Below are 27,262 nucleotides of genomic sequence, written 5' to 3' on the forward strand. Positions count from 1 at the left end.
TTAATGGCCTCCCAGTCTTAGTATGTAGGGTTCAATATTGAGTTGGCCCCGCCCTTTCCACGCACATGACCTTTAATGGCCCCCCAGTCTTAGTCCGTAGGGTTCAATATTGAGTTGGCCCCGCCCTTTGCAGCTATAACAGCTTCAACTCTTCTGGGAAGGCCGTCCACAAGGTTTAGGAGGGTGTCTATGGGAAGGTTGGACCATTCTTCCAGAAGCACATTTGTCAGGTCAGGCACTGATGTCGGGGGAGGAGGTCTGGCTCACAGTCTCCGCTCTAATTCATCCCAAAGGTGTTCTGTGGGGTTGAGGTCAGGACTCTGTGCAGGACAGTCAAGTTCCTCCACCCCAAACTGGCTCCTCCATGTCTTTATGGACCTTGCTTTGTGCACTGGTGGGCAGTCATGTTGGAACAGGAAGGGGCCATCCCCAAACTCTTCCCACAAAGTTGGGAGCATGAAATTGTCCAAAATGTCGTCTTAAGAATTCCCTTCACTGGAATTAGGGGGCCAAGCCCACCCCCTGAAAAACAACCCTACACCATAATCCCCCCTCCACCAAACTTTACACTTGGCACAATGCAGCCAAGCAAGTACCGTTCTCCTGGCAACAGCCAAACCCAAACACATGCATTGGATTGCCAGACAGAGAAGTGTGATTGGTCACTCCAGAGAACACGTCTCCACTGTTCTAGAGTCCAGTGGCGGCGTGCTTTACACCACGGCATCTGACGCTTTGCATTGCACTTGGTGATGGAAGGCTTGGATGCAGCTGCTCGGCCATGGAAACCCATTCCATGAAGCTCTCTACACACTGTTGTTGGGCTCATCTGAAGGCCACACCAAGTTTGGAGGTCTTTAGCTATTGACTCTGCAGACAGTTGGCGACTTCTGCGCACTGTGCGCTTCAGCATGTGCTGACCCCGCCCTGTCATGTGACGTGGCCTACCACTTGGTGGCTGAGTGGCTGTTGTTCCCAGTTGCTTCCACTTTGTTATAATCCCACTAACAGTTGAGCGTGGAATATTTAGTAGCCAGGAAATGTCACGGATGGACTTATTGCCCAGGTGGCCACCTATCACGGGACCACGCTTGGAGTCACTGAGCTCCTGAGAGCGACCCATTCTTTCACCAATGTTTGTAGAAGCAGTCTGCATGCCTAGGTGCCTCCTTGCATCCTCTCCTCCTGCGATGCCTCAGTGGTTCGAGCGCCGCTTGCAGTGGAGAAAAGAGACTGCATCTGCCTACAGGATTATGATGGCAAACCTCTTGAGATGTACAAGAAGCCAGACCTGATACAAGACAACATAATGGAGAAGGCCATCTGGGTGCTGAGAAGGAGATCTGGGGATTGCTGCACCAAAGACAAATTACGTAAGCGGTGGTCTGATTTGAAGCTGTGTGAGGGGCCCCAACTGAGGAAAATTAAAAAAGTTCTCGAGAAAATGAAATATTATTTAGCTTTGTGTTGTCTTCTTTGGCTAGTCACTCACACGTTGGAGCTCACTAATATTGCCTTAGGCCAGGGGTGGGCAAACTTTTTTTTTGAGGGCCGCAATGGGTTCATATATTGGACCCGGGGGCCGGACCAAGAGTAGATGAATGATGTGTATGTGTCATCCATAGTAAGCATAGTAATTAATTCCCCATATAGTAATTAATTCCCCATATAGTAAATCATCCCCCATAGTAATTCATCCCCCATAGTAATTCATCCCCCATAGTAATTCATCCCCCATAGTAATTGATCCCCCATAGTAAATCATCCCCCATAGTAATTCATCCCCCATATAGTAATTCATCCCCCATATAGTAATTCATCCCCCATATAGTAATTCATCCCCCATAGTAATTCATCCCCCCTATAGTAATTCATCCCCCATATAGTAATTCATCCCCCATATAGTAATTCATCCCCCATAGTAATTCATCCCCCCTATAGTAATTCATCCCCCATAGTAATTCACCCCCCATAGTAATTCATCCCCCATAGTACTATTCCCCCCCAAGTAGTAAGCCAAGTCCCCCCTGTGTCAATTCACTTACCTTTGCTCCGCGCGTTCCTCTCACCGTGTTCCCGCGCCGTTCCGGTCTTCAGGGCGGACTGTGAGAGGAGCCTAGCTCCCCTCACGTTCGTCACGCTGCCCCGCCTACACACATCCTGACAGCCATCCTGACAGTATCACGCTCCATGGGCCGGATTAAAAGGTCCGCCGGGCCGTAGTTTGCCCATTGCTGCCTTAGGCCATTCAGATGCCACATGACTGCAGAAGGAACGCTCTACACCCGGAATGATGGGAATGAAGCGAATGACTTTGTGCTGTATACTGACGATGCGAGCCTTGGGCTTCCACTATGTATTCAGGAGCACATGATGCTACGCCAACAGCAGCCTACAAACACCGAGCCGGGGGTGAGCAATTTATTTTCCCAAGGGGCCACATGAGCATATGAGCTGTGGATGGCCAAACCAAAGTTTTTCTTTCTTGGGAGGGTGCATGTGATCAGCACAGGGCCAATCAGCACTGTCCAGACAGAGGTCAGGGGTTCTGCATCCTCTTAGAGCAGAATATGTGGAGTCACTCTGCACATGCTCAGTTTGGTGTGTATTGCTGGAGAGGTTTTTTTTTTTTATTTTTTATTGGGAGGGTGCATGTGATCAGCACAGGGCCAATCAGCACTCAGGGGTTCTGCATCCTCTTAGAGCAGAAAGAAAACTCCTCCTATAAGCTTTAACCAGTGTGCTGCTGGACACTGATAGAAGTCACAAGACTGCTATATACTGCTGATGAGAAAAGGTATTTAGCTGTTTATATTTACAAAAATAATTGTATTTCCATGTTGTATGTACTGTGGGAGACCAGATATAGTGAATGCAGGGTCCGGGGAGAGCGGATATAGTGAATGCGGGGTCCGCGGAGAGCGGATATAGTGAATGCGGGGTCCGGGGAGAGCGGATATAGAGAATGCGGGGTCCGGGGAGAGCGAATATAGTGAATGCGGGGTCCGGGGAGAGCGGATATAGTGAATGCGGGGTCCGGGGAGAGCGGATATAGTGAATGCGGGGTCCGGGGACAGCGGATATAGTGAATGCGGGGTCCGGGGAGAGCGGATATAGTGAATGCGGGGTCCGGGGACAGCGGATATAGTGAATGCGGGGTCCGGGGAGACCGGATATAGTGAATGCGGGGTCCGGGGAGAGCGGATATAGAGAATGCGGGGTCCGGGGAGACCGGATATAGAGAATGCGGGGTCCGGGGAGACCGGATATAGTGAATGCGGGGTCCGGGGAGAGCGGATATAGAGAATGCGGGGTCCGGGGAGACCGGATATAGAGAATGCGGGGTCCGGGGAGAGCGGATATAGTGAATGCGGGGTCCGGGGAGAGCGGATATAGTGAATGCGGGGTCCGGGGAGAGCGGATATAGTGAATGCGGGGTCCGGGGAGAGCGGATATAGTGAATGCGGGGTCCGGGGAGAGCGGATATAGTGAATGCGGGGTCCGGGGAGACCGGATATAGTGAATGCGGGGTCCGGGGAGAGCGGATATAGTGAATGCGGGGTCCGGGGAGAGCGGATATAGTGAATGCGGGGTCCGGGGAGAGCGGATATAGTGGATGCGGGGTCCGGGGAGAGCGGACATAGTGAATGCGGGGTCCGGGGAGAGCGGATATAGTGAATGCGGGGTCCGGGGAGAGCGGATATAGTGAATGCGGGCTCCGGGGAGACCAGATATAAGTGGAAGAATATTTTACTTTGAGTGCCCGTATCTCCAGAACCATAGGTGCCAGAGACCCCAAATTTGGACCGTGGGTAGACAGGGACCTACCAAACATGCGCACCAAAACTGTTGTCTCTAGCCTGCATGGTTCCCGGCAGGTTCCAGGGCAACCGGGCCCAATTTTCCCAAAGACTCCAATGTTAAAGCTCGCGGTCGGTTCTGTTCGCTTTGGGCGACCGTACCTCCGGAACCATTCGCTCTAGAGACCCCATATTTCACACATAAGTCCCTGAGATCATTCGTTCATGCATCTGCCTTACAGGATGTACGCTCCGCATTGGTGCCTAAAGGCTATGGTGGTCTTCAGCGTGTTCCTTGCTCCCTGACTTGAGTTCCACCAGTTCTACCAGCCCAGCTTCCTCCTGACTTAATTGTGGATCTTGTTCTGGATCAACCAGCTCAGCCAGTTTATTATCTTTGCTTCATTCATGACTTTGATCTGCCTTCTGATTGTGAATAGCATTGCGCACTCGTTGTTGACTCCTGCTGGATTCCTGACTTCGTAAATACATCTGATAACTGCTCCACATTGCCTGCAGGCACCGTGTTCAGATCCAGTGAATCCTGCTATCCTGAATCGAAGTTCCCCCCAACCTCTTCTGGTTCTCCTGCTGACTCCTCGCCTGGTATTCCTGCTCGCACGAGCTGCTTGAACATCCCGATTGGCATCTCCAGTCCTGGTTTCTGCAAGCTACATCTACTGGAACGTATATTCTTCCAGCCTCTTTGCACCCTCTGTCTCACTTTCAGGGGTGCTCAGGCAGGATTTACAAGAGAGTCTGCCCTCATCATTTTGATCTCCTATCAGGTATGTGGCAATCGAGTTTAAAACAAGGATACTGGAAAAAAAAAAATATATACCTTCAATAGACAGAAGCTCTGATTTGGGAAAGGAGGGCAGCCTGTGGCCACAGTACGCATGATTTTTGCTGCTGCCTGCCCTTCCCTATGGGTGTTGAATTTCCCCATTCAATTTCTTTATGCTAAGTTTCCAGGGCTGACGTCATGCTGCTGCACGATTCTGGGTCAGTAGCGGCTATACATGTAAGCCAGTTCACATTGTTTTATTGGAGTGTTTTTACCCATATAGTCCCCATTCACTATCTTTAGCCTTAGTTTCCAGGGCTGACGTCATGCTGCTGCACCATTCCGGGTCAGTAGCGGCTATACATGTAAGCCAATTCACATTGTTTTATTGGAGTGTTTTTACCTATATAGTGTTTTTACCCATATAATCAGAGTCCCCCTTTACATCAATGTCCCCATCAAACTGCCCCCTTTACATCACGTGTCCCCATCAGAGTGTCATCAGGTGTCACCATCAAAGTGACCCCTTACATCAGTGTCCCCATCAGAGTACCCCCTTACATCAGTGTCCCTGAAAGAGCCAGTCTTTGCATCCATTGTCCCCATCAGAGTGCCCCCTTACATCAGTGTCCCCATCAGACCACCCCCTTACATCGATGTCCCCATCAGAGTGCCCCCTTACATCAGTGTCCCCATCAGAGCACCCCCTTGCATCGATGTCCCCATCAGAGTGCCACATTAAATCAGTGTCCCCATCAGAGCACCCCCTTACATCAATGTCCCCATCAGAGTGCCCCCTTACATCAGTGTCCCCATCAGAGCACCCCCTTACATCAATGTTCCCAGCAGAGTGCCCTCTTACATCAGTGTCCCCATCAGAGTAACCCCTTACATCAGTGTCCCCATCAGAGTGCCCTCTTACATCAATGTCCCCATCAGAGCACCCCCTTACATCAATGTCCCCATCAGAGTGCCCCCTTACATCAGTGTCCCCATCAGAGCACCCCTTACATCTATGTTCCCAGCAGACTGCCCCCTTACATCAGTGTCCCCATCAGAGTACCCCCTTACATCAGTGTCCCTAAAAGAGGCAGTCTTTGTATCCATTGTCCACATAAGAGTGTCCCCCTACATATGATCATATATATATATATTTATTGAAATATATTGAATACGGACAAAATTGTAGTATTTAAAATATATGTCAATATATTTGGGAAGAATATTTTTTAAATATATTTCGCCCAATCCAGGGACTTCAGCTGGATTACTGTATATAGGAGGGTTGCAGCGCAAAGAGCTCGGAAAAGTGGACCTCAGACCACCAGATCTGGAGGTGGTTATAGCGTAGCTCCTTTGAGCGCCCGCAGAAGGAAAAGCTGCGGCAATAAAAATCCGACAGGGGTTTTAACAATTTCTTACGCTATCCACAACTAAAAAAAAAAGCATACATTTAATCCTTTGTTGTTGTTTTTTTCTGATCATTTGTTATATACTTCTTTTTTTATGCAGTATGAAGATACCAAATTTCATGAAACTAGGAATGTTGCTAGCTCTCACGTGTGGTAAGTTGAATGCCCCGTGCAATACAAATGTTCAATGTCATAGACATGCATAATGCATGTCACCAGGGGCGGACTGACCATTTGGAAACTCAGGCATTGCCTGAGGGCCCGGGGTCAGTAGGGGGCCCCATGAGATGCCCCTGGTACCTTTTTCATAGGCTTTTTTTAGTTTGGGCAAGGACACAGGGGCCCCATGATCCCCTATTGCCCAGGGGCCCCATGAGTTGTCAGTCCGCTGCACGTAACATTAGAAAATGATTCTCATATTAGAAAAAAATGTTAAAATATAGTTATTCATCATCAAGAAAACCTCTCCGGCCTGCAGATGGCTCCGTGTCTCTCTCATAGTGCTGGCTGTGCACAGAGAAGGAAGTAATAGGTGAGAATTTGGTTTATATTGCAAAAAATAAAAACTCCAGTGGTGACCAAATACCACAAAAAAACACTATTTGTGTGAAAAAAAAGATATAAATTTTGTTTGGGTACAGCATCGCATGACCGCGCAATGACCAGTTAAAGAGTCGCGGTGTGGTTTAGCAAAAAAATGGCCTGGTCATGAAGGGGACTTCCGGAGCTGAAGTGGTTAATGTTGTTGTTACATTTTGTTACACATTTATTACATATTATCCGTTGGGAAGAAAAAAGTTGAAGTCAATGAAAATTTTCGAACAGTTTATAACCAAGTATAAAAATACTTTCTTCACAGAACCAGGAGCACTTACTGTCCCTCCCAAGATTCTCTGCGGTGATTTGATATGTCAAGCTGGAACAAAATGCCAAATAAGAAATGGACAACCCACTTGTGTGGAGGTCTCAGAAGCCAATTGTCAAGTATCCGGTTCTCCTCCTCACTTTAAGACCTTTGATGGTAAAACTTTTGGCTTCCAAGCCCCTTGCACCTACACGCTTGCCGAGACTTACCACAATGACACCAACCTTCCTGGTTTTAGTATCAAGATTACTAACCAGAATCAAGGCAACACCACAATTATGATCCCAACTCTTGAGATCACAGATCCTTCACAAAATATTACTATAAAGACCAATAATCTCACAAAGGTAAGTGACCATGCTTATGCATAGACACTAGGTGGCCAAAGGTTTGCAGAAACACAACCATCACACCCACATGAGCTTGTTGGACATTCCAAAACCGTGGTCATTAATATGGAGTGGCCTCCTCTGTGGCTAAAACAACCTCCACTCTTCTAGGAAGGCTTTTCATAAGATTTGGAAGGGTGTCCGTGGAAATTTGTGCCCATTTGTGAAGTCAGGTACTGATTTTGGAAGAGAAGATCTGGCTCACAAGGTTCTAGTTCATCCCAAAGGTATTAACCACTTCCAGACCGGACACTTTTACCCCCTTCCTGACCAGGGCAATTTTCAGCTTTCAGCGCTATCACACTTTGAATGACAATTGCGCGGTCATGCAATACTGTACCCAAATGAATTTTTTACCATTTTTTTGAGACAGATAAAGCTTTATTTTGGTGGTATTTATTCACCACTGGGATTTGTATTTTTTTTGCTATGTAAATGAAATGTCCAAAAATTTTGAAAAAAAGTGTTTTTTTTATAAAATTTTGCAAATAAATAATATTTCATCATAAATCTTAGCCAAAATTTATTCCGTTATCTTTTTAGTAAAAAAAAAAAATCCAAATTAGTTTATAAGCATAACATTTTTTTTACATTTTTATTTTATTTTTTTATATTATTTTTTATTTATTTATTTTTTTTTACATACTGTCACCCTAGCAGTACAGTGTCACCATGGTGACACTGTACTACTTGTGGGGGGTGATGAAGATTTTTTTTTTTTTTTTTTTACACTGATTGCTTTTACACCCATATAGGATGTAAAAGCAATCATTTCTCTTTCTCTCTGTGTGCATTCCTGCACTCATTGAGAAATACAGAGTGAGCTGTGATTGGTCACAGCTTGTCACATGGTACAAGGCTGTTGTGAATAGCCTTGTACCATGTGACCTCGGTGATCATTCACAGATTTCACACGTAGTAAGCAATGATGTCAGAAGTGACATCTTGCTAACTACTTTGCATGTGATCACTGATTGGCCAATCAGTGATCACATGATCGGGACCTCGTACAGAGGTCCCGTCCGACGATCGGTGTTTCACTGTGTCTGGAGGACACAGCGGGCAACAGATCGCGGTGCTGTGCGCTCCCAGGGAGCGCGCACAAGCAGGGTGCGGGGAGGCCGTTTATAGACGGCCACCTGACCCTGCAGTGCCACCGTCCGGCCGTTTATATGCAACGGCCGGTCGGGAAGTGGTTAAGTACAGCTGAGGTTAGGGCTCTGTGCTGGAAATTTGTGTTCCCACACCCAAACTGGTCAAACCATGTCTTTATGGAGCTGGCTTTCCAGCAGAAGATCTGGCTCACAAGGTTCTAGTTCATCCCAAAGGTGTTCAGTACGGCTGATGTCAGGGCTCTGTGCAGGAAATTTGTGTTCCCACACCCAAACTGGTCAAACCATGTCTTTATGGAGCTGCCTTTCCAGGAGAAGATCTGGCTCTCAAGGTTCTAGTTCATCCCAGAAGGGTTCAGTATGGCTGAGTTCAGGTTTCTGTGTGGGAATTTGTGTTCCCACACACCAAACTGGTCAAACCATGTCTTTATGGAGCTGGCTTTGTACACAGGGGCACAGTCATGGTGGAACAGAAAGAGGTCTTCACCAAACTGTTACCAGAAGGCTTAGAGAACACAATTATCTACAATGTCTTTGTTTGCTGTAGTATTAACAGGACCCTAACTGGAAATGCCTGAATTAAAGCATACTTTTGGTCATTTTATGTATCAGTATGGACTTTATATGAAAAAAAAATCCTCTTTTTCTATCTCGCTTGTTCTAGGTTAATAATCAAGATCTTGAAAAAAGAGCTAAAATGTCAAGTTCTGGACCCTACGTGAAAATTTCGACAGATTTCGAACTAATGTTGCACTATATCACAGAAAAATCAATGAAAATAACAATTCCCAGCACCTTTAACCAAAAGGTACGTGGACTTTGCGGCAACAGTAATGGCAACTCTGCAGATGATTTTGAGACACCAGCTGGCACTCAGGCGGCTAGTGAGGCTGACTTTGGCAGAAGTTGGGCCGTGGATGATGGACAGTGCAATGGTAAGGATCTCATCACAGACAGGACCCATAATCCTGGTCAAGGAAATCCAGCCGGCATTAGACTTTTTGCTTTTGTAAGATTTTCCATTGCAACGAGGGGAGACAGATATATATATAAATGATATTAATATATTTAATATATTCAGTACATTACACCTAAAAACCTCGATGACATTAGATTTTGACCAAACATAATAAAGATACAAATTGCTACTTCATGAAAAAAAGAGTTTTCAGGTACAACATACGGCAGGAAAAGTATAAAAAACATAATTTTTATTCATGCAAGTAAAAAAATCGCACGGTGATTAAATTTGACCACTTAAGCCCCGACAGGTTTTACCCCCCTTCATCACCAGGGCATGTTTTGTTATTCAGCACTGCGCTACTTTAACTGACAATTGCTCAGTCATTACTTCAAGTAAAGTGGAGGCGGTGTCTCCTAAAAATTCCAAAGCGCAATTGTGCATACAATATACCTACACCATATTGCCAAAAGTATTGGGCCGCTGGCCTTTCCACGCACATGACCTTTAATGGCCTCCCAGTCTTAGTCCGTAGGGTTCAATATTGAGTTGGCCCCGCCCTTTCCACGCACATGACCTTTAATGGCCTCCCAGTCTTAGTCCGTAGGGTTCAATATTGAGTTGGCCCCGCCCTTTCCACGCACATGACCTTTAATGGCCTCCCAGTCTTAGTCCGTAGGGTTCAATATTGAGTTGGCCCCGCCCTTTCCACGCACATGACCTTTAATGGCCTCCCAGTCTTAGTCCGTAGGGTTCAATACTGAGTTGGCCCCGCCCTTTCCACGCACATGACCTTTAATGGCCTCCCAGTCTTAGTCCGTAGGGTTCAATACTGAGTTGCCCCGCCCTTTGCAGCTATAACAGCTTCAACTCTTCTGGGAAGGCCGTCCACAAGGTTTAGGAGGGTGTCTATGGGAAGGTTGGACCATTCTTCCAGAAGCACATTTGTCAGGTCAGGCACTGATGTCGGGGGAGGAGGCCTGGCTCGCAGTCTCCGCTCTAATTCATCCCAAAGGTGTTCTATGGGGTTGAGGTCAGGACTCTGTGCAGGACAGTCAAGTTCCTCCACCCCAAACTGGCTCCTCCATGTCTTTATGGACCTTGCTTTGTGCACTGGTGCCAGTCATGTTGGAACAGGAAGGCCATCCCCATATTCTTCCCACAAAGTTGAGAGCATGAAATTGTCCAAAATGTCTTGGTATGCTGATGCTTTAAGAATTCCCTTCACTGGAACTAGGGGGCCAAGCCCACCCCCTGAAAAAAAAACCCACACCATAATCCTCCCTCCACCAAACTTTACACTTGGCACAATGCAGTCAGGCAAGTAACGTTCTCCTGGCAACCTCTGAACCCAGACAAGTCCATCAGATTGCCAGTCAGAGAAGCGTGATTGGTCACTCCAGATAACACGTCTCCCCTGCTCTAGAGTCCAGTGGCGGCGTGCTTTACACCACGGCATCCGACGCTTTGCATTGCACTTGGTGATGGAAGGCTTGGATGCAGCTGCTCGGCCATGGAAACCCATTCCATGAAGCTCTCTACGCACTGTTGTTGGGCTCATCTGAAGGCCACACCAAGTTTGGAGGTCTTTAGCTATTGACTCTGCAGACAGTTGGAGACTTCTGCGCACTGTGCGCTTCAGCATGCGCTGACCCCGCCCTGTCATGTGACGTGGCCTACCACTTGGTGGCTGAGTGGCTGTTGTTCCCAGTTGCTTCCACTTTGTTATAATCCCACTAACAGCTGAGCGTGGAATATTTAGTAGCCAGGAAATGTCACGGATGGACTTATTGCCCAGGTGGCCACCTATCACGGGACCACGCTTGGAGTCACTGAGCTCCTGAGAGCGACCCATTCTTTCACCAATGTTTGTAGAAGCAGTCTGCATGCCTAGGTGCCTCCTTGCATCCTCTCCCCCTGCGATGCCTCAGCGGTTCGAGCGCCACCTGCAGTGGAGAGAAGAGACTGCACCTGCCTACAGGATTATGATGGCAAACCTCTTGAGATGTACAAGAAGCCAGACCTGATACAAGAGAAGGAGAAGGCCATCTGGGTGCTGAGAAGGAGATCTGGGGATTGTTGCACCAAAGACCAATTACGTAAGCGGTGGTCTGATTTGAAGCTGTGTGAGGGGCCCCAACTGAGGAAAATCAAGAAAGTTCTCGAGAAAAAGAAACATTACTCAGTTTTGTGTTTGTCTTCTTTGGCTAGTCACTCACACGTTGGAGCTCACTAATATTGCCGTAGGCCAATCAGATGCCACATGACTGCAGAAGGAATGCTCTACACCCGGAATGATGGGAATGAAGCGAATGACTTGGTGCTGTTTACTGACGATGCGAGCCTTGGGCTTCCACTATGTATTCAGGAGCACATGATGCTACGCCAACAGCAGCCTACAAACACCGAGCCGGGGGTGAGCAATTTATTTTCCCAAGGGGCCACATGAGCATACGAGCTGTGGATGACCAAACCAAAGTTTTTTTTTCTTGGGAGGGTGCATGTGATCAGCACAGGGCCAATCAGCACTGTCCAGACAGAGGTCAGGGGTTCTGCATCCTCTTAGAACAGAATGAAAACTCCTCCTATAAGCTTTAACCAGTGCTCTGCTGGACACTGATAGAGGTCACAAGACTGCTATATACTGCTGATGAGAAAAGGTATTTAGCTGTTTATATTTGCAAAAATAATTGCATTTCCATGTTCTGTGTACTGTGGGAGACCTGATATAGTGAATGCGGGTCCGGGGAGAGCGGATATAGTGAATGCGGGGTCCGGGGAGAGCGGATATAGTGAATGCGGGGTCCGGGGAGAGCGGATATAGTGAATGCCGGGTCCGGGGAGAGCGGATATAGTGAATGCGGGGGTCCGGGGAGAGCGGATATAGTGAATGCGGGGTCCAGGGAGAGCGGATATAGTGAATGCGGGGTCCGGGGAGAGCGGATATAGTGAATGCGGGGTCTGGGGAGATTAGATTTAGTGAATGCGGGGTCCGGGGAGAGCGGATATAGTGAATGCGGGGTCCGGGGAGACCGGATATAGTGAATGCGGGGTCCGGGGAGAGCGAAATAGTGAATGCGGGGTCCGGGGAGAGCGAAATAGTGAATGCGGGGTCCGGGGAGAGCGGATATAGTGAATGCGGGGTCCGGGGAGAGCGGATATAGTGAATGCGGGGTCCGGGGAGAGCGATATAGTGAATGCGGGGTCCGGGGAGAGCGGATATAGTGAATGCGGGGTTCGGGGAGAGCGGATATATTGAATGCGGGGTCCGGGGAGAGCGGATATAGCGAATGCGGGGTCCGGGGAGAGCGGATGTAGTGAATGCGGGGTCCGAGGAGAGAGGATATAGTGAATGCGGGGTCCGGGGAGAGCGGATATAGTGAATGCGGGGTCCGGGGAGAGCGGATATAGTGAATGCGGGGTCCGGGGAGAGCGGATATAGTGAATGCGGGGTCCGGGGTGAGTGGTTCTTTGGTGGTAGGTTATGGTAGTTACAAGAAACACACAGCTTTTTTTTTTTTTTTCTTTTACTATTTTTGGCCAGTTTTCCTTTGATAATAAAAAAAAATCAGGAGATCTCCATTACCATTTACCACCAAATGAAAGTTCATTTTGTCCAGAAAAAAAACCCGCAGTATAATCCACCCGGATGCACGAAGTAGTTGCGATGATACGGACGGTTTTACTAACACAGGTCAACGTTGCAAAATTGTGCTTAGGCATTTAGATTTGTCTTACCCTCAGGCATGAAGGGGTTAAGGTGAAAAACCTTCTAGCTTTACAACCACTTTACACATTTGTCTTTTTTAATGGAGGGTTTAGGGTTGCCCCCCCCCCCGAATCTACCACTGCATGGGGGGAAAAAAAAAACTCTGGGAAAAACCAACATGAAATAATATCAAATATCGTACAGTTCCCTAAGTAGAAGTCTGCATATGAAATAAACTGGTTTGGCAGTCAATGTAGGGTGGGAGGAGCCCTGACACCTTCCAGAGTAGGTGGGGCGGTAGGTGGGGTGGGGCGGGGCACCAATGGAACACGCCTACTCTGTATATAATAAACGCAGCATACGGGAGGAATATAACAAGGCAGAATCAACCAGAGAAAGGTAAGTCTTCATATAAATCTCATGACTTTTATTTATTTTTTTTTTTTAATTCAACTGGAACTGTTTAATTTTCATATAACTTTTTTTTTAAAATAGTTTATTTTTTGTCCTTTTTTAACCACTGGACCTCCAGAGGATTCCACCCGCCCACCCCCCGACCAGGCCATTTTTTACGATATGACGCTGCGCTACTTTAACTGACAATTGCGCGGTTATGCAACGCTGCACCCAAATTAAATCTACGTCCTTTTTTCCCCATGAATAGAGCTTTCTTTTGGTGGTATTTGATCATCTATGCGATTTTAATTTTTTGCGCTATAAACAAAAAAAGACCGAGAATTTTGAGAAAAAAACAATATTTTTGACTTTTTGCTATTAAACATGTCCAAAAAAAAATTTAACAAAATCAAATTTCATCATAAATAGCCAAAATGTATTCTGCAACATGTCTTTGCTAAAAAAAAATCCCAATACATGTAAATTAATCGGTTTAAAATTAATTGGAAAAAAAACAATATTTTTAACTTTTTGCTATTAAACATGTCCAGAAAAAAAAATCAAAAAATCTAATTTCGTTATAAATTTCAGCCAAAATGTCTCCCGCTCCATATCTTTGCTAAACAAAAATCCCGATACGTGTAAATTAATTGGTTTACGTGAAAATTATAGCGTTTACAAATGGCGGTATATATACTATATCAGTAGTCATAAAAAGCACTGACACTGTACTAATGGCACTGGGCAGGAAGGGGTTAACATGAAGGGAGATCAAAGGGTTAACTGCGTGCAAAGTATTTCACTTTGAGCATGCTGCTATGCAGAGCCATACAAAGCAGTGTGCAGGAGCTGACAGTGGAGAGCTCTGTGTTGTTTAGACGCAGGTCTCTTCCCCGTCGGAGATACTCGACAATCACCGGGTGCGGGCAAGAAATCCCCGGCCAGGAGACCAGGTGATTGACAGCTGAGGGATGAACGTGGAACATGTTCCCATACAGGGGCGGACTGACCATTTGGCACTGCCCGAGGGCCCGAGGTCAGTAAGGGGCCCCATGAGATGCCCCTGGTACCTTTTTCATAGGCTTTTTTGAGTTTGGGCAAGGACACGGGGGCCCCATGATCCCCTATTGCCCGGGGGCCCAATGAGTTGTCAGTCCGCCCCTGTTCCCATAGCTGCAGCCGCCCCCCTGCTGCTTGCTTTTATTCAGCCCTTGGAGAAATAATTTATCCTCTGACACCAACAATGGGACATAATTCCCCCCACTGACACCAACAAAGGGGTACAATTCATCCCAATGACACCAATGATGGGCCACAATTCCTCCCAGTGACACCAACCATGGGGCATTATTCTTTCCACCCAGTGACACCAGCGATGGGCACAATACCTCCCACTGACACCAACAATGGGGTCCAATGACACCAATGAACGGGTACAATCAGGGGCGGACTGACCATTTGGAAACTCGGGCACTGCCCGAGGGCCCGGGGTCAGTAGGGGGCCCCATGAGATGCCCCTGGTACCTTTTTCATAGGCTTTTTTGAGTTTGGGCAAGAACACAGGGGCCCCATGATCCCCTATTGCCCGGGGGCCCTAAGAGTTGTCAGTCCTCCCCTGGGTACAATTCCTCCCAATGACAGCAACGATGGGGCACAATTTCTCTCACTGACACCATAGATGGGGCATTGTTTACACCCAACTGATGCAGGGACCTCCAAAGGTCATAGTCTTGCCCCCTCAAAATCTGAAGGACAGTAAACTGATCCTTTTTTTTTTTTAGAAAGTTTGGAGACCCCTGATCTGCGGTTACAGTGTAGCATATTTGTGCACCTACAGAGGGCAATAAAACTCCCTAAAATGCAAAAAAACGGCTTTTCACGCACTTTTAACCTTTACTGATTTATTGATAACCATTGCTTATGTTCTTCTTTTTTTGACGCAGCATGAAGACCCCGGCCTTCCTGACTCTGTGCATGTTGCTCGCGCTCACATTTGGTACGTTTAATGCCCAAAGGCAGTGCAATAGAAATGTCTGAGATCATAGAAATCGTAATAATAATGAGAATGTATCTAAGATTGGATACCGTCTTTTTCACTCCATAAGACGCACTTTTTCTACGTCCCAAAAATGGGATGTTCCTCGGTCATACCTGTTCCTCAGTCTCTGGTCATCTCCTGTACTGTGTCTGCAGTCTCTGGTCATCTCCTGTACTATGTCTGCAGTCTCTGGTCATCTCCTGTACTATGTCCGCAGTCTCTGGTCATCTCCTGTACTATGTCCGCAGTCTCTGGTCATCTCCTGTACTATGTCCGCAGTCTCTGGTCATCTCCTGTACTATGTCCGCAGTCCCAGTGGAAAAACCACTGGTGGACAGAGTGAAGACATACAGCAAAAGCTGCAGTCATGTTTTATACACACAGATTGTAGTCATTGTTGCCCAGGCTAGATACGAAAACCTGTGCCTCCTCGTGTATACCAGTCCATAGAATGAGAATGTCGTCGATGTACCTATACTAAGCCAAAATCTTGGAAAGGTATATCCTGTACTATGTCCGCAGTCTCTGGTCATCTCCTGTACTATGTCTACAGTCTCTGGTCATCTCCTGTACTATGTCTACAGTCTCTGGCCATCTCCTGTACTATGTCTGCAGTCTCTGGCCATCTCCTGTACTATGTCCGCAGTCTCTGGTCATCTCCTCTACTATGTCTGCAGTCTCTGGTCATCTCCTGTACTATGTCCGCAGTCTCTGGTCATCTCCTCTACTATGTCTGCAGTCTCTGGTCATCTCCTGTACTATGTCCGCAGTCTCTGGTCATCTCCTCTACTATGTCTGCAGTCTCTGGTCATCTCCTGTACCATGTCCGCAGTCTCTGGTCATCTCCTGTACTATGTCCGCAGTCTCTGGTCATCTCCTGTACCGTGTCCGCAGTCTCTGGTCATCTCCTGTACTATGTCCGCAGTCTCTGGTCATCTCCTGTACTGTGTCCGCAGTCTCTGGTCATCCCCTGTACTGTGTCCGCAGTCTCTGGTCATCTCCTGTACTGTGTCCGCAGTCTCTGGTCATCTCCTGTACTGTGTCCGCAGTCTCTGGTCATCTCCTGTACTAGGTCCGCAGTCTCTGGTCACCTCCTGTGCTATGTCCGCAGTCTCTGGTCATTCCCTGTACTGTGTCCACAGTCTCTGGTCATCTCCTGTACTGTGTCCGCACTCTCTGGTCATCTCCTGTACTGTGTCTGCAGTCTCTGGTCATCTCCTGTACTATGTCCGCAGTCTCTGGTCATCCCTGTACTGTGTCCGCAGTCTCTGGTCATCTCCAGTACTATGTCCGCAGTCTCTGGTCATCTCCAGTACTATGTCTGCAGTCTCTGGTCATCTCCTGTACTGTGTCCGCAGTCTCTGGTCATCTCCAGTACTATGTCCGCAGTCTCTGGTCATCTCCAGTACTATGTCCGCAGTCTCTGGTCATCTCCTGTACTGTGTCTGCAGTCCATTGGTTCAGAATATTTTTTTTCTTGTTTTCCTCCTCTAAAACCTAGGTGCGTCTTATGGAGTGATAAATACAATAGTTACATTCCTATTACAAGCATTTTCAATGATACTTACCTAATCTTCTGATCCTTGTTGTATTTCTTACACTTCTTACCACAATATTAATAAAACATACTAAGTATTAAAATGTTTTCTCTACAGGACCGCAGGCACTTACCATGGGGGTCAATCTCGAGCGTCTCTGCAGTGATAGGAAATGTCCACCCGGACACAAATGCCAAATAATAATGGGATTAGGCCTCTGTGTGGACGTCTCAAAAGCCAAAAGCACATTATTCAAATAACAGGGGCTGTTAATGTGACCTTCGGGAGACCAAAACACACAGATGTTTCATAAATGTACGATTCTTTTATTTGTTCAATGTTCAGATCAGGGAACAAATAAATCCTAATAAAAAGTATACAGAGCATGATAGTTACAGTGCCTAATTTTTGGGATGGCAACGCCTTTCGTGGAAACCGCTTCACCCTGAGAGGAGCGCTGGTCTCCAAAATGTTGACGTACAGCTCTACAAATGAAACATTCATAAAGACAAAGGAATCACATATCCCAAAAATAACAATAACACAATACCCAACAGTCACATAATACATAGAAGACAATCAGTGGTGTATTTAGGTTTCATGCTACCCTAGGCAACACAGAAATTGTCTCCCCCCCAACGGAGAGACCCTGACACCGACCAACACCTCCCTCCCCCACGAAAGAGAGCCTGACATTGACCAACAACACCCCAGCCTCCCATTCACTGGCAACCCCACCCCCCCCACCCCGGTGAGAGATAAGGCACTCACATTCACAGCTCCGGACATCCACGGGAACAAGAGTCGGGCTCTGCATACACCATCAAGCAGCCTGCAACCTCTCTCAGATCCCACCTGGTCCTCGTGCTACGTGTGTCCCTTCTTCCATCCCTTCTTTCGGGGGGAAGCGCTGCCCACCTGAACAATGCTGCTGCCCCGCTAAAAAATCCGCCCTAGGCAAGTGCCTTGTTTGCCTTGTGGTAAATACACCCCTGAAGACAATCGAAAGATAATGCAATGGGGTTGATTTACTTAAACTGGAGAGTGCAAAATCTGGTGCAGTTGTGCATGGCGGCCAATCAGCTTCTAACTTCAGCTTGTTCATTTAAGCTTGGACATTAAAACCTGGAAGCTGATTGGTTTCTATGCACAGCTGCACCGGATTTTGCACTCTCCAGTTTTAGTAAATCAACCCCAATGACTGAAAGGAAAAAAAAACTGTCTATACTGCTTAAAAAACAAAAACAAAAGACGGAGCTGTACATACAACATGAACAGATAAACCACACACCTAACACCAAAACCAGGTCTCGGGGGGGTAGTCAGTCTACTCCAGCCTGAGGGGAGAATGAAAAGGGTGCCAAAACTACACACTATAGCTTAATTCAGAGGTACCTAAATGAAAAACATTCTCTCTCTGTCTCTCCCTCTCTCTCTGTCTGTCTCTCCCTCTCTCTATATATATAAATATACAATATATCAAGTATGTGTGGAAAAACCACTGGTGGACATAGTTAAGACATAAAGCAAAAGCTGCAGTCATGTTTTATACACACAGATTGTAGTCATTGTTGCCCAGGCTAGATACGAAAACCTGTGCCTCCTCGTGTATACCAGTCCATAGAATGAGAATGTCGTCGATGTACCTATACTAAGCCAAAATCTTGGAAAAGTATATCCTGTACTATGTCTGCAGTCTCTGGTCATCTCCAGTACTATGTCCGCAGTCTCTGGTCATCGCAAGTACTATGTCTGCAGTCTCTGGTCATCTCCAGTATTATGTCCGCAGTCTCTGGTCATCTCCTGTACTGTGTCCGCAGTCTCTGGTCATCTCCTGTACTATGTCCGCAGTCTCTGGTCATCTCCTGTACTGTGTCCGCAGTCTCTGGTCATCCCCTGTACTGTGTCCGCAGTCTCTGGTCATCTCCTGTACTGTGTCCGCAGTCTCTGGTCATCTCCTGTACTGTGTCCGCAGTCTCTGGTCATCTCCTGTACTAGGTCCGCAGTCTCTGGTCACCTCCTGTGCTATGTCCGCAGTCTCTGGTCATTCCCTGTACTGTGTCCACAGTCTCTGGTCATCTCCTGTACTGTGTCCGCACTCTCTGGTCATCTCCTGTACTGTGTCTGCAGTCTCTGGCCATCTCCTGTACTATGTCCGCAGTCTCTGGTCATCCCTGTACTGTGTCCGCAGTCTCTGGTCATCTCCTGTACTATGTCCGCAGTCTCTGGTCATCTCCAGTACTATGTCCGCAGTCTCTGGTCATCTCCAGTACTATGTCTGCAGTCTCTGGTCATCTCCTGTACTGTGTCCGCAGTCTCTGGTCATCTCCAGTACTATGTCCGCAGTCTCTGGTCATCTCCAGTACTATGTCCGCAGTCTCTGGTCATCTCCTGTACTGTGTCTGCAGTCCATTGGTTCAGAATATTTTTTTTCTTGTTTTCCTCCTCTAAAACCTAGGTGCGTCTTATGGAGTGATAAATGCAATAGTTACATTCCTATTACAAGCATTTTCAATGATACTTACCTAATCTTCTGATCCTTGTTGTATTTCTTACACTTCTTACCACAATATTAATAAAACATACTAAGTATTAAAATGCTCTCTCTACAGGACCGCAGGCACTTACCATGGGGGTCAATCTCGAGCGTCTCTGCAGTGATAGGAAATGTCCACCCGGACACAAATGCCAAATAATAATGGGATTAGGCCTCTGTGTGGACATCTCAAAAGCCAAAAGCACATTATTCAAATAACAGGGGCTGTTAATGTGACCTTCGGGAGACCAAAACACACAGATGTTTCATAAATGTACGATTCTTTTATTTGTTCAATGTTCAGATCAGGGAACAAATAAATCCTAATAAAAAGTATACAGAGCATGATAGTTACAGTGCCTAATTTTTGGGATGGCAACGCCTTTCGTGGAAACCGCTTCACCCTGAGAGGAGCGCTGGTCTCCAAAATGTTGACGTACAGCTCTACAAATGAAACATTCATAAAGACAAAGGAATCACATATCCCAAAAATAACAATAACACAATACCCAACAGTCACATAATACATAGAAGACAATCAGTGGTGTATTTAGGTTTCATGCTACCCTAGGCAACACAGAAATTGTCTCCCCCCCAACGGAGAGACCCTGACACCGACCAACACCTCCCTCCCCCACGAAAGAGAGCCTGACATTGACCAACAACACCCCAGCCTCCCATTCACTGGCAACCCCACCCCCCCCACCCCGGTGAGAGATAAGGCACTCACATTCACAGCTCCGGACATCCACGGGAACAAGAGTCGGGCTCTGCATACACCATCAAGCAGCCTGCAACCTCTCTCAGATCCCACCTGGTCCTCGTGCTACGTGTGTCCCTTCTTCCATCCCTTCTTTCGGGGGGAAGCGCTGCCCACCTGAACAATGCTGCTGCCCCGCTAAAAAATCCGCCCTAGGCAAGTGCCTTGTTTGCCTTGTGGTAAATACACCCCTGAAGACAATCGAAAGATAATGCAATGGGGTTGATTTACTTAAACTGGAGAGTGCAAAATCTGGTGCAGTTGTGCATGGCGGCCAATCAGCTTCTAACTTCAGCTTGTTCATTTAAGCTTGGACATTAAAACCTGGAAGCTGATTGGTTTCTATGCACAGCTGCACCGGATTTTGCACTCTCCAGTTTTAGTAAATCAACCCCAATGACTGAAAGGAAAAAAAAACTGTCTATACTGCTTAAAAAACAAAAACAAAAGACGGAGCTGTACATACAACATGAACAGATAAACCACACACCTAACACCAAAACCAGGTCTCGGGGGGGTAGTCAGTCTACTCCAGCCTGAGGGGAGAATGAAAAGGGTGCCAAAACTACACACTATAGCTTAATTCAGAGGTACCTAAATGAAAAACATTCTCTCTCTGTCTCTCCCTCTCTCTCTGTCTGTCTCTCCCTCTCTCTATATATATAAATATACAATATATCAAGTATGTGTGGAAAAACCACTGGTGGACATAGTTAAGACATAAAGCAAAAGCTGCAGTCATGTTTTATACACACAGATTGTAGTCATTGTTGCCCAGGCTAGATACGAAAACCTGTGCCTCCTCGTGTATACCAGTCCATAGAATGAGAATGTCGTCGATGTACCTATACTAAGCCAAAATCTTGGAAAAGTATATCCTGTACTATGTCTGCAGTCTCTGGTCATCTCCAGTACTATGTCCGCAGTCTCTGGTCATCGCAAGTACTATGTCTGCAGTCTCTGGTCATCTCCAGTATTATGTCCGCAGTCTCTGGTCATCTCCTGTACTGTGTCCGCAGTCTCTGGTCATCTCCTGTACTATGTCCGCAGTCTCTGGTCATCTCCTGTACTGTGTCCGCAGTCTCTGGTCATCCCCTGTACTGTGTCCGCAGTCTCTGGTCATCTCCTGTACTGTGTCCGCAGTCTCTGGTCATCTCCTGTACTGTGTCCGCAGTCTCTGGTCATCTCCTGTACTAGGTCCGCAGTCTCTGGTCACCTCCTGTGCTATGTCCGCAGTCTCTGGTCATTCCCTGTACTGTGTCCACAGTCTCTGGTCATCTCCTGTACTGTGTCCGCACTCTCTGGTCATCTCCTGTACTGTGTCTGCAGTCTCTGGCCATCTCCTGTACTATGTCCGCAGTCTCTGGTCATCCCTGTACTGTGTCCGCAGTCTCTGGTCATCTCCTGTACTATGTCCGCAGTCTCTGGTCATCTCCAGTACTATGTCCGCAGTCTCTGGTCATCTCCAGTACTATGTCTGCAGTCTCTGGTCATCTCCTGTACTGTGTCCGCAGTCTCTGGTCATCTCCAGTACTATGTCCGCAGTCTCTGGTCATCTCCAGTACTATGTCCGCAGTCTCTGGTCATCTCCTGTACTGTGTCTGCAGTCCATTGGTTCAGAATATTTTTTTTCTTGTTTTCCTCCTCTAAAACCTAGGTGCGTCTTATGGAGTGATAAATGCAATAGTTACATTCCTATTACAAGCATTTTCAATGATACTTACCTAATCTTCTGATCCTTGTTGTATTTCTTACACTTCTTACCACAATATTAATAAAACATACTAAGTATTAAAATGCTCTCTCTACAGGACCGCAGGCACTTACCATGGGGGTCAATCTCGAGCGTCTCTGCAGTGATAGGAAATGTCCACCCGGACACAAATGCCAAATAATAATGGGATTAGGCCTCTGTGTGGACATCTCAAAAGCCAAAAGCACATTATTCAAATAACAGGGGCTGTTAATGTGACCTTCGGGAGACCAAAACACACAGATGTTTCATAAATGTACGATTCTTTTATTTGTTCAATGTTCAGATCAGGGAACAAATAAATCCTAATAAAATGTATACAGAGCATGATAGTTATAGTGCCTAATTTTTGGGATGGCAACGCCTTTCGTGGAAACCGCTTCACCCTGAGAGGAGCGCTGGTCTCCAAAATGTTGACGTACAAATGAAACATTCACAAAGACAAAGGAATCACATATCCCAAAAATAACAATAACACAATACCCAACAGTCACATAATACATAGAAGACAATCAGTGGTTTATTTAGGTTTCATGCTACCCTAGGCAACACAGAAATTGTCTCCCCCCCAACGGAGAGACCCTGACACCGACCAACACCTCCCTCCCCCACGAAAGAGAGCCTGACATTGACCAACAACACCCCAGCCTCCCATTCACTGGCAACCCCACCCCCCCCACCCCGGTGAGAGATAAGGCACTCACATTCACAGCTCCGGACATCCACGGGAACAAGAGTCGGGCTCTGCATACACCATCAAGCAGCCTGCAACCTCTCTCAGATCCCACCTGGTCCTCGTGCTACGTGTGTCCCTTCTTCCATCCCTTCTTTCGGGGGGAAGCGCTGCCCACCTGAACAATGCTGCTGCCCCGCTAAAAAATCCGCCCTAGGCAAGTGCCTTGTTTGCCTTGTGGTAAATACACCCCTGAAGACAATCGAAAGATAATGCAATGGGGTTGATTTACTTAAACTGGAGAGTGCAAAATCTGGTGCAGTTGTGCATGGCGGCCAATCAGCTTCTAACTTCAGCTTGTTCATTTAAGCTTGGACAATAAAACCTGGAAGCTGATTGGTTTCTATGCACAGCTGCACCGGATTTTGCACTCTCCAGTTTTAGTAAATCAACCCCAATGACTGAAAGGAAAAAAAAACTGTCTATACTGCTTAAAAAACAAAAACAAAAGACGGAACTGTACATACAACATGAACAGATAAGCCACACACCTAACACCAAAACCAGGTCTCGGGGGGTAGTCAGTCTACTCCAGCCTGAGGGGAGAATGAAAAGGGTGCCAAAACTACACACTATAGCTTAATTCAGAGGTACCTAAATGAAAAACATTCTCTCTCTGTCTCTCCCTCTCTGTCTGTCTGTCTCTCCCTCTCTCTCTATATATATAAATATACAATATATCAAGTATGTGTGGAAAAACCACTGGTGGACAGAGTGAAGACATACAGCAAAAGCTGCAGTCATGTTTTATACACACAGATTGTAGTCATTGTTGCCCAGGCTAGATACGAAAACCTGTGCCTCCTCGTGTATACCAGTCCATAGAATGAGAATGTCGTCGATGTACCTATACTAAGCCAAAATCTTGGAAAAGTATATCCTGTACTATGTCTGTAGTCTCTGGTCATCCCCTGTACTATGTCTGCAGTCTCTGGTCATCTCCAGTACTATGTCCGCAGTCTCTGGTCATCGCAAGTACTATGTCTGCAGTCTCTGGTCATCTCCAGTACTATGTCCGCAGTCTCTGGTCATCTCCTGTACTGTGTCCACAGTCTCTGGTCATCTCCTGTATTATGTCCGCAGTCTCTGGCCATCTCCTGTACTATGTCCGCAGTCTCTGGTCATCTCCTGTACTATGTCTGCAGTCTCTGGCCATCCCCTGTACTATGTCCGCAGTCTCTAGTCATCTCCTGTACTGTGTCCGCAGTCTCTGGCCATCTCCTGTACTATGTCCGCAGTCTCTGGTCATCTCCTGTACTGTGTCCGCAGTCTCTGGTCATCCCCTGTACTGTGTCCGCAGTCTCTGGCCATCTCCTGTACTATGTCCGCAGTCTCTGGTCATCTCCTGTACTATGTCTGCAGTCTCTGGCCATCCCCTGTACTATGTCAGCAGTCTCTGGTCATCTCCTGTACTGTGTCCGCAGTCTCTGGCCATCTCCTGTACTATGTCCGCAGTCTCTGGTCATCTCCTGTACTGTGTCCGCAGTCTCTGGTCATCCCCTGTACTGTGTCCGCAGTCTCTGGTCATCTCCTGTACTGTGTCCGCAGTCTCTGGTCATCTCCTGTACTGTGTCCACAGTCTCTGGTCATCTCCTGTACTATGTCCGCAGTCTCTGGTCATCTCCTGTACTGTCTGCAGTCTCTGGTCATCTCCTGTACTGTGTCCGCAGTCTCTGGTCATCTCCTGTACTATGTCCGCAGTCTCTGGTCATCTCCTGTACTGTCTGCAGTCTCTGGTCATCTCCTGTACTGTGTCCGCAGTCTCTGGTCATCTCCTGTACTTTGTCCGCAGTCTCTGGCCATCTCCTGTACAATGTCCGCAGTCTCTGGTCGTCTCCTGTACTATGTCCGCAGTCTCTGGTCATCTCCTGTACTATGTCCGCAGTCTCTGGTCATCTCCTGTACTGTGTCCGCAGTCTCTGGCCATCTCCTGTACTGTGTCCGCAGTCTCTGGCCATCTCCTGTACTGTGTCCGCAGTCTCTGGTCATCTCCTGTACTGTGTCCGCAGTCTCTGGTCATCTCCTGTACTATGTCCGCAGTCTCTGGTCATCTCCTGTACTATGTCCGCAGTCTCTGGTCACCTCCTGTACTTTGTCCGCAGTCTCTGGTCATCTCCTGTACAATGTCCGCAGTCTCTGGTCATCTCCTGTACTGTGTCCGCAGTCTCTGGTCATCTCCTGTACTGTGTCTGCAGTCTCTGGTCATCTCCTGTACTGTGTCTGCAGTCTCTGGTCATCTCCTGTACTGTGTCTGCAGTCTCTGACCATCTCCTGTACTGTGTCTGCAGTCTCTGGTCATCTCCTGTACTGTGTCTGCAGTCTCTGGTCATCTCCTGTACTATGTCCGCAGTCTCTGGTCATCTCCTGTACTATGTCCGCAGTCTCTGGTCATCTCCTGTACTGTGTCTGCAGTCTCTGGTCATCTCCTGTACTGTGTCTGCAGTCTCTGGTCATCTCCTGTACTATGTCCGCAGTCTCTGGTCATCTCCTGTACTGTGTCTGCAGTCTCTGACCATCTCCTGTACTATGTCCGCAGTCTCTGGTCATCTCCTGTACTATGTCCGCAGTCTCTGACCATCTCCTGTACTGTGTCTGCAGTCTCTGGTCATCTCCTGTACTGTGTCCGCAGTCTCTGGTCATCTCCTGTACTGTGTCCGCAGTCTCTGGTCATCTCCTGTACTGTGTCCGCAGTCTCTGGTCATCTCCTGTACTGTGTCTGCAGTCTCTGGTCATCTCCTGTACTGTGTCCACAGTCTCTGGTCATCTCCTGTACTGTGTCCGCAGTCTCTGGTCATCTCCTGTACTATGTCCGCAGTCTCTGGTCATCTCCTGTACTATGTCTGCAGTCTCTGGTCATCTCCTGTACTGTGTCCGCAGTCTCTTGTCATCTCCTGTACTGTGTCCGCAGTCTCTGGTCATCTCCTGTACTGTGTCCGCAGTCTCTGGTCATCTCCTGTACTGTGTCCGCAGTCTCTGGTCATCTCAAGTACTATGTCTGCAGTCTCTGGTCATCTCCTGTACTATGTCCGCAGTCTCTGGTCATCTCCTGTGCTGTGTCCGCAGTCTCTGGTCATCTCAAGTACTATATCTGCAGTCTCTGGTCATCTCCTGTACTATGTCTGCAGTCCATTGGTTCAGAATATTATTTTTTCTTGTTTTCCTCCTCTAAAACCTAGGTGCGTCTTATGGAGTGATAAATACAGTCGTTACATTCCTTTTACAAACATTTTCAATGATACTTACCTAATCTTCTGATCCTTGTTGTATTTAATACACTTCTTAGCACAATATTAATAAAACATACTAAGTATTAAAATGCTCTCTCTACAGGACCGCAGGCACTTACCATTAGGGTCCCTCTCGATCGTGTCTGCAATGATGGAAAATGTCCACCCGGACAAAAATGCCATAAAGCAATGGGAAGAGCGCTCTGTGTGAAAGTCTCAAAAGCCACAAGCACCTTATTGAAAAAACCGGGGCCTTCAATGTGACCTTCAGGAGACCAGAGCACACAAGATGTTTCATAAATGAACGATTATTTTATTTGTTCAATGTTCAGATTAGGGAACAAATAAGTCCTAATAAAAAGTATACAGAGCATGATAGTTATAGTGCCTAATTTTTGGGATGGCAACGCGTTTCGTGGAAACCACTTCACCCTGAGAGGGGCGCTGATCATCAAAATGTTGAAGTACAGCTCTACAAATTACACATTCATAAAGACAAAGGAATCACATATCCTGAAAATAACAATAACACAATACCCAACAGTCACATAATACATAGAAGACAATCAGTGGTGTATTTCGGTTTCATGCTACCCTACGCAACACAAAAATTGGCTCCCCCCCAACAGAGAGAGACCCTGACACCGACCAACACCTCCCTCCCCCACGAAAGAGAGCCTGACATTGACCAACAACACCCCAGCCTCCCGTACACTGGCAAGAAGGCAATCATAAGATAATGCAATGGGGTTGATTTACTAAAACTGAAGAGTGCAAAATCTGGTGCAGTTGTGCATGGCGGCCAATCAGCTTCTAACTTCAGCTTGTTCATTTAAGCTTTGACAATAAAACCTGGAAGCTGATTGGTTTTTATGCACAGCTGCACCGGATTTTGCTCTCTCCAGTTTTAGTAAATCAACCCCAATAGGTCAATAAAGATATTCAAATGGGCAGCACAGTGGCTAAACGGTTAGCACTTCCACCTGGCACTACTAGGGTCATTGGTTTGAATCCCAACCACGGCACCATCTGCCTGGAGTTTGCATTTTCTCCCTGTGCCTGCGTTGGTTCCTCCCACACTCCAAAGACATGCTGGTAGGTGATTTGGCTTCTGTCTAAATTGTCCCTAGTATGTGTATGAATGTGAGTTCCATGAAGCTCTCTACGCACTGTTGTTGGGCTCATCTGAAGGCCACACCAAGTTTTGAGGTCTTTAGCTATTGACTCTGCAGACAGTTGGCGACTT

The 27,262-nt window shown here is 47.1% G+C and overlaps 1 protein-coding gene across 8 annotated transcripts; it reads left to right on the forward strand.

Moving 5' to 3' along the window:
- Positions 1-2,772: 2,772 nt before the first annotated feature.
- Positions 2,773-26,387, forward strand: LOC149438471 (zonadhesin-like). 8 transcript variants are annotated; one of them, XM_089659800.1, is made up of 6 exons: positions 4,087-4,588; positions 6,100-6,152; positions 6,859-7,211; positions 9,030-9,300; positions 15,375-15,427; positions 26,120-26,387. In XM_089659800.1, exons 2-5 carry the CDS (start codon positions 6,101-6,103, stop codon positions 15,377-15,379), a joined length of 681 nt encoding a protein of 226 aa, XP_089515926.1. In that variant the 5' UTR covers positions 4,087-4,588; position 6,100; the 3' UTR covers positions 15,380-15,427; positions 26,120-26,387. The 8 variants fall into 8 exon arrangements, 4 of the variants coding, with proteins under 4 accessions (XP_089515926.1, XP_089515929.1, XP_089515925.1 ...); XM_089659803.1 differs by having other exon boundaries at positions 4,198-4,588; positions 9,030-9,173; XM_089659799.1 differs by lacking the exon at positions 26,120-26,387 and adding an exon at positions 17,125-22,381 and having other exon boundaries at positions 4,371-4,588.
- The last annotated feature ends 875 nt before the right edge of the window (positions 26,388-27,262 follow it).

Source organism: Staurois parvus, unplaced genomic scaffold (genome assembly GCF_062004578.1).
Source record: "Staurois parvus isolate SC_StPar_1 unplaced genomic scaffold, SC_StPar_1.0 ptg001191l, whole genome shotgun sequence".
NCBI lineage: Eukaryota > Metazoa > Chordata > Amphibia > Anura > Ranidae > Staurois > Staurois parvus.

Coding starts and splice junctions, on each gene's coding strand:
- LOC149438471 (XM_089659800.1), top strand. CDS start 6,101: ATGAAGATACCAAATTTCATGAAACTAGGAATGTTGCTAGCTCTCACG. Junction 6,153..6,858: donor GTTGCTAGCTCTCACGTGTG/GTAAGTTGAATG, acceptor CTTTCTTCACAG/AACCAGGAGCACTTACTGTC. Junction 7,212..9,029: donor AGACCAATAATCTCACAAAG/GTAAGTGACCAT, acceptor CGCTTGTTCTAG/GTTAATAATCAAGATCTTGA.